The sequence below is a fragment of the Octopus bimaculoides genome, chromosome 9 (genome assembly GCF_001194135.2).
Source record: "Octopus bimaculoides isolate UCB-OBI-ISO-001 chromosome 9, ASM119413v2, whole genome shotgun sequence".
Classification (NCBI taxonomy): domain Eukaryota; kingdom Metazoa; phylum Mollusca; class Cephalopoda; order Octopoda; family Octopodidae; genus Octopus; species Octopus bimaculoides.
The window spans coordinates 67365605-67372611 of record NC_068989.1 but is presented as its reverse complement, the minus strand read 5'-3'; the positions used below and the strand labels follow the sequence as shown (position 1 = coordinate 67372611).

General features: G+C 32.8%; 1 protein-coding gene across 1 annotated transcript in view; it reads right to left on the bottom strand.

Moving 5' to 3' along the window:
• The window catches only part of LOC106883044 (probable ubiquitin carboxyl-terminal hydrolase FAF-X), a gene marked incomplete at its 3' end in the record, with an annotated part of 154147 nt that overhangs the window by 96674 nt on the left and 50466 nt on the right, over positions 1-7007 (bottom strand). Inside the window, exons 3-4 of the mRNA XM_052970921.1 lie at positions 2579-2911; positions 318-430 (exon numbers count right to left, since the gene is read on the bottom strand). Coding sequence (XP_052826881.1) covers positions 318-430; positions 2579-2900 — 435 coding nt within the window. The remainder of the gene's footprint in view (positions 1-317; positions 431-2578; positions 2912-7007) is intronic.

Here is a 7007-nt window from a genome sequence, read left to right as displayed (position 1 = left end):
CTTCCGATCTGAATGCAGGTACTTAGACCATATCTTCATATCTTACCAGGAAGGTCTTTACGTAATATCATGAACAAAAGTTTTATTTCAAATAGGAACACTTTAATACAAAATCTATTGTGGAAAACCCAAAGGCAATATCAAATGGGACAATTAAAAATCTGGATTTTGTTTATAAAGTTTCAAAAGAGAGAGAGAGAGAGAGAGAGAGAGAGAGAGAGAGAGAGAGAGAGAGAGAGTGTGTGGGTGTGCATGTGCACATTGTAACCAAAGTTAAGCTCATGTAATAATATATTCAATTTGTTACATCAACTTACATGTATTTCATACTTCCATCCACTTACAGCCTCATCAGTAAGTATTTTGGTAAAGGATATGGTCAAGCCTTCACGGAAAAATCTCTGGCAAGCTTCACTTCTTGTATCCAGTGCTATAAGAGAGAAATCATTAGCGTAATTATTTGTTAGAAAAGGTTGTTCCACCTGACTAACTTTAACCCTTTTGTTACTATGTTTCTGTTGGAATATACTGCCTTTTTTTTTTCAATTAATTTTGAAAATAATGAAGAATTTAATATAATAACTTTGTTGTCATTAAGCTGGTGTTTGGAAGTTACATTTACATTAAAATTTTGATAAAATATTAATTTAGCTAACTTTAAAACATGAAACCAGTATCATAGAACCAAGAGCAGTATCTGGTAGGTTGGTATCAAAAAGAGCTAAACATTTAGCTCCTATTCAACATTGAAACACAATTCAAATTTCTTATGTCAATCTGCTTTTTCTATGCTGGCATGGATTGGTCAAAACTATTTAAAGCAGTTTTAGTGTCTAGATGTCATTTCTTAATGCCAAGTATTCCAGCTGCCTCTTACAACACAAAGAAATATGGTGTACTGATTCTATAAACCAGAAAATATACTGATTGTCCAGTAAATTCATCACAGATAATCGCATTGTGTTAATACATCACCTGTAATTTAATTACCAGGTTATTTCAAAGCAACATAATAAATTGCAAACTGAAACACTGTCAGCAAATTCATCATTATGCTAGGAACATAATGGTAAATTTATCATCATGTTAAATATAGCATTTTGCAAATTCACTGTCATTCTTTATATCCACCATAAATACATCACTAAGCATCAATGTATTTATCCTTTATTCAAAGGGTAAATACATTGCATTTTGTTAGAAATTAAAAAAAGAATTCAAAGACAAAAAATTACTAATATTAAAAATTCTATCAGTACAACATACTTAAGTTGAAATACCAGAAGCTGTTACTTTCGTTCAGGAAAAATCCTTTTATAGACATATGGTGCTACAAAGACACAATATACTTCAGAGCTAGACAAAATGAAATTGCCCCAAAAGTAACTGCAAGAGCAACAAATACATATTTCATAGTTAGAAGTGTATATCTATATATATTTTTAACACATCTTTAAAGGGATTTTTCTTGGATGGAAACTGCAGCTTCTGGCATTTCTGTTATATAATTCATATTCATTAATATTAAATTTACTTCATATATACATGGAAAATATACCAAAGTAATTTTCAAAAATAGAATGACATGAACTAAAAAGAGATGCTTACACAATTTACAATTAAAAGAATAAAGAAACATTCTAAAATGATTTATAACCAATGCCACTGATATAATCCAGTTTTTCATACTTTTAATACCATTCATTAGTGATTGGTTCAATTCTTCTTGCTACACTATATTATATATTTTTGTATTTATATTCACTAGCACTCTCATTTATGTGTAATTATGAATAAATTTTGTTTATTCATACAATTACTTATTGAATGGCACAACAAGCAAACTATTTGAAAAATGGATATAAATTATCCATGTGATATTGTGATTGTTTTTATAGTATGTTCCAGAACTATCCAAGGAAATACTATGATCATTGACATATAAATTTACAACCCCTCAAACTGTAACTAGTTTGATAACTACAAATGCACAAATCTCTCAGCCTTGAGTCATTTTGTTGTTTCTGCTAAATATTAATATAAAAAAATATTATTTTTAGAGATGTGGAATTTCTGCAGTGGTTATATACTGCCCCAATTATTATATCATTTCTTAATTGTTCTCCTTTTAAGAATTCTAAAAATTTCTAAATGATAGGATGGAACTTTTTGTCTTTAAATTTCTTTTAATGAAATGCAACATATTTACTCAGCATAACAAAACTTCAACTAATGTCTAGCAATGTATTTACTTATTTGAATTGCAGCTGTATGTGGTTCACGACTCAACAGTAGTTGTGGTTCCTTGTTGTACAGGACATTAAGAGTTAAATAAAATTACTTTCTATTTCTCTTAATTTGCCAATTTGTGGCAAAAATCATCAACGAAGTCAGACTCCAATATGAGTCTTTAATTGCTATTAAAGTAAAACTAAGACCCTAACTTCTTTTGTTACCAGAACACAATAGGTTGTGACTGAAACAAGATATATCTGGGGTAAAAGAGGAAATGATATTACATCAATAACTGCAATCATCTAAAATAACAGTTTCTATTTTTAAATACCAAGATACTTACATTCTTTACTAAGTTTAATGGATGCTTCAAGAAGCAACTCCAACTCTCCTTTGGGAAGTACAGGAACAACCCATCTTGGTCGATTGATCATTTCATCCAATTTAGCCAGAGCTTCATGAGGAAAGTCCGGTTCCTGGTCATCCTGCAATTCAGTCTGGCTATTCCCTTGGCCAATCTCATCACTAGTTGACTGGGTAACCTTCTGTTGTTGTTGCTGTTGCTGCGGTGGGGCTTGTGTATTATCTTGGGGGGAGTCCCCACCTGCAGGACTCCCACGCATCACAATGGTCATGTTATCTTGGACTTCTCCAGTTTCAACCATTCACTGATTCACTGAAAAATTTTAAAAATATAAATTAACAATGAGAAAGTTTGACAAATGATACATTTGCTAATCTCAACCCCACAACTTATATCCACATGAAATCAATCAGCAAATTTGAATAACAAACAGTATTATTTTAAAACATAGTGAAAACAATTAGAACTTTACAATCATTGCTCCTTTCATGAAATATTAAAATAAAGGTTACTGTTGGTTTTGTAGCAAGAAGTGATGAGAGATAAATCTCCTGGATAGAATGACATGTACCATAAAACTTTCTTAGAAAATCTTTGTACTTATTCCTCACAAACCAAAATATAATTTTTGTCTTACTCATAGACAAGAAAAACAATTTGTAATCGGAATATACTGAAATGGTTGCAATAATATTGACTACCAAGCCAAATATAACTGACTTGAAATCTATAACTAACTGACTAAAATTTGTACCTGACTTGACATCTAACTTGAAATATTTCTTAAAATAGGTAAATTTAATATAACCTCCAGCAATGAATGCTCTCCTTACAACCACAGACTAAATTCAAAATTAAGATTTATCCATAACAAAATTAAAAGGTAATCTACCAAAAATGATATCAAAAAGTAGACATCCTATACATTAGGATAGAATTAAATCAGCACCATTTCTAATATCTACTTTTTCATGCCTGCATGGGTTGGATAGAATTCATTGAGATAAATTTTCTATGGTCAGATGCCCTTTGTGTTGCCAACCCTCACTTGTTGCCAAGCAAAGTAATGTTTCTCTATGACCAAACATATTTTTCATAGAAGACTGGAAATAAGGGGCACTACTTGTATGACAGTACTGCTTACTTATAACTATTGTGGTGTCGAGACAAGGACATGGACACATACAAATGATGGGCTTCTTTATAGTTTCTTATAGTTTCCATTTACCAAATCCATTCACAAAGCTTTAACTATAGTAGAAGATACTTGCTTAAGGTGTCAAAAAGAGGGACTGAACCTGGAAAATGTGGTAGAGAAGCAGACTTTTTAAACACACAGCTATGCTTGTGTCTATATTTGTACAGAATAAATCTTAAAACCAGAAGCCTAGCCTGTCTCTAATTCAACATTTTCTTTAAAGCATTAAAGATATCACAGCTAGAAAAATACAATTCTCTCTGCAATTTATCTTCAAATTAAACTTCCAAATAGCATAAATTATTGGAATTTGAAAAATGTGGATAACAAAATATCTTTGTTACATCACAATTTAGATCATTTCTACTTATAATATTTTAATAATAAATTTTTAGAGGAAAGAAAGATGTAAAAAAAAATTATAAGTGCTGAAAATTTCACAGTCAACTTGAACTTAAGAGCATAAAAGAATAAAAAGGCGAGATTATTTTATAGAACTTCCTGGCTTCTGTCCAATATCTTCAAACTCTTAAACCACACCTTTCCTGGACACATCAGCAGCTTCTATAACATAACAAACATATATCTCAACCCCACCACATTTATGTATATAATAGAGACACCTTTGTTTAGATGTCATTTCTCTGAAAACCTGTACCTGCTCTCCTAGCCATCAACCTAATGATTAACTGCATCTCTTCAACAACCTTTACAACTTTGGCTTCACATATTCAGACATCCACCAACACCGGACTTATCAAAGTCACTTTAGTGACTGCATATATAAACAGGTATCAAGATTACAAATGAGGTCAAGTATATTGGGCCTACTAGCCATTACAAACATGACCATTTAACATCTACTGTTCCTGAACCTACTTTTCCATGTATCAAAATGATGTCCTCATGCAGATTTCTACAGCAAGTTCAATAATATTGACTACAAAAACTTTGAAATAGCTAACACCTTGGTAATTCTCTCTCTGCTTCATTTCCAACTCAGAATCACTGAAAAGGGATCCATCAATACCAACTTGGCCTGCAAGGGTCTATCAGTGCACTATGGATCAACCCAACAGAGTGAATGCCAACTTTGTATGGAATGAAATCTCCAGTATAAGCAACAGATGTATTAAGGAAGAGGAGAAAATCACAAACATCAAGCATTCCAAAGAGTGCTGATGGATTATGGTTATCAAATATCCTTTACCAGTCAATGGTGTGTCAATAAACCACCAACAAAGGGTCACACCTTCAGTGATAACGTGCTTCCGAAAACAATTAAATTTACTGATAGACCCGCTAGCGCAATCCATCAGGCAGTCCATAGAGCAGGACTAATCATACAAATGACACACTTGGGGCCCTCTTTGAGAAAATATGTCTGGAAATTGACTCACAAGCAGCACCACTATATGCACATTAGCCTTCTCCGTAATGTGGATATGTTTGAGAGTTTACATTGCGAATCACATAGTTTATAATAATAATAAACATGGCATGGTGATGATGAAGATGATGATAATGACAAGATATAGAACAGAATTATTTCTTTTAAATCAGAATGATCTACAGATATGTAACATTTGTCAAAAAAGGAGGCAAATATAGGTTGATTAAATCAACCTAAGTATTTGACTTAGGGAAAAATCTAAATTTAAGTAACCCTCACAAAAATGGCTCGTGTGTTTTCCTCCTCTTTTCAGAACCAGAGTATTACTTAAATCCAAGACAAGTAGTTAAAATATGCTAAGCTTCTAAGAAAGTCAAATAATGTCAACCTACTTAATAAGTTTGTTCAAACGACAATTACTCCTCTCTCTTCATATTATTCCCCTATCAAGCCTAAAACCCTACTTAAAGTACAGCTAATTAAAATACTACTTTTACCAAAATCACATTGATAATTCCAGTTATCAAAGCTAGTCATTTACTTAACAGAAAAGAAGAAATACCAAATGTAAGTATTATAGTAGCAACGGATTATTGTAACAGTTGGCTATTCACAAACATTCCTTCATTAGCACTTCAACAAAGCTTAATTGCAGAGAAAACAGCTGCTGAAAATAAAATACCGTACTTTCTTCTGAAGCAGAGTTGTAATTTTTTCTTTTTTTTTTCAACAACAAATACAGATGTACGTGTGTGTGTGTGTGTGTGTGTGTGTGTGTGTGTGTGTGTGTGTGTTTATAACTGACCAAATAACAACACAGATACGAATTCACTAGTTACTTTCTAAAGAAATCACTTACTGGATTCAAACATCTAGCAGCTATTGAATATACTGACCTAGCAATGTAGCAATGTATACTGAGAAAATGCACGTTTAAGCTTTCTTGCCATTTCACTAGTTTCAATCATTGGACTGGTGTCATGCTGGGGCACAACTTCAGAGTATAGTAAATTATATCAAGCCCAGTATTCGACTGGTACATAATAGTAGAATGACCAGTGGAAGGATTGGACATTAAACTCAGAACACAATCAAATGTCCTAAGGTATTTTGTTTGCCACTACTACCTCTACCCACCCTTCCTCTCTGTTTTTCTGTTCCAACTTCTATTCACCTTGTACCTTGTGAGTCCACTCAGGATTCATCACCACTTAACTTCCGCCCACTCTTCTATAATGTGAGTAGCCATTTAGCTCCTCTCCAGCAAGAAACCTGTTCTGTTCTAACCCCTTCTTTCATACTTTATCTCTCATTGTTTAATAATAAGGCTGCCTTCCACTACCATGCCCCACACAGTCAAAGAGGATCTTAGTCTTGTGAGCTGCATGGTGACCTCATTAGTGCTGGTGCTACATAAAAGGAACCCAGTACACTCTGTAAAGTGGTTGGCATTAGAAAAGGCATCCAGTCATAGAAACCATACCAAAGCAGACACAGGAGCACAATACAGTTCTCAGACCCATGCCAGCAAAGATGTACATTAAAAGATAATGATAATGATGACTACTGACATTAAAAGATGATGATGATGATGATGATGATAATGACTACTAACAACTATCTACATATTTTTTTTATGTGTTTCAATTAATCTAACTGATACTTGATCACAGAATTATTAGTACTATTTAGAGATTGGAATCACTGCTCATGAAAACTTCCATACTTTCTCCAAGGAACTTTGTTCATTTGCTCATATGGTATCCATTTGGAAAACACCAATTTTTGACACAAAAACTTATACTTTTACCTATATA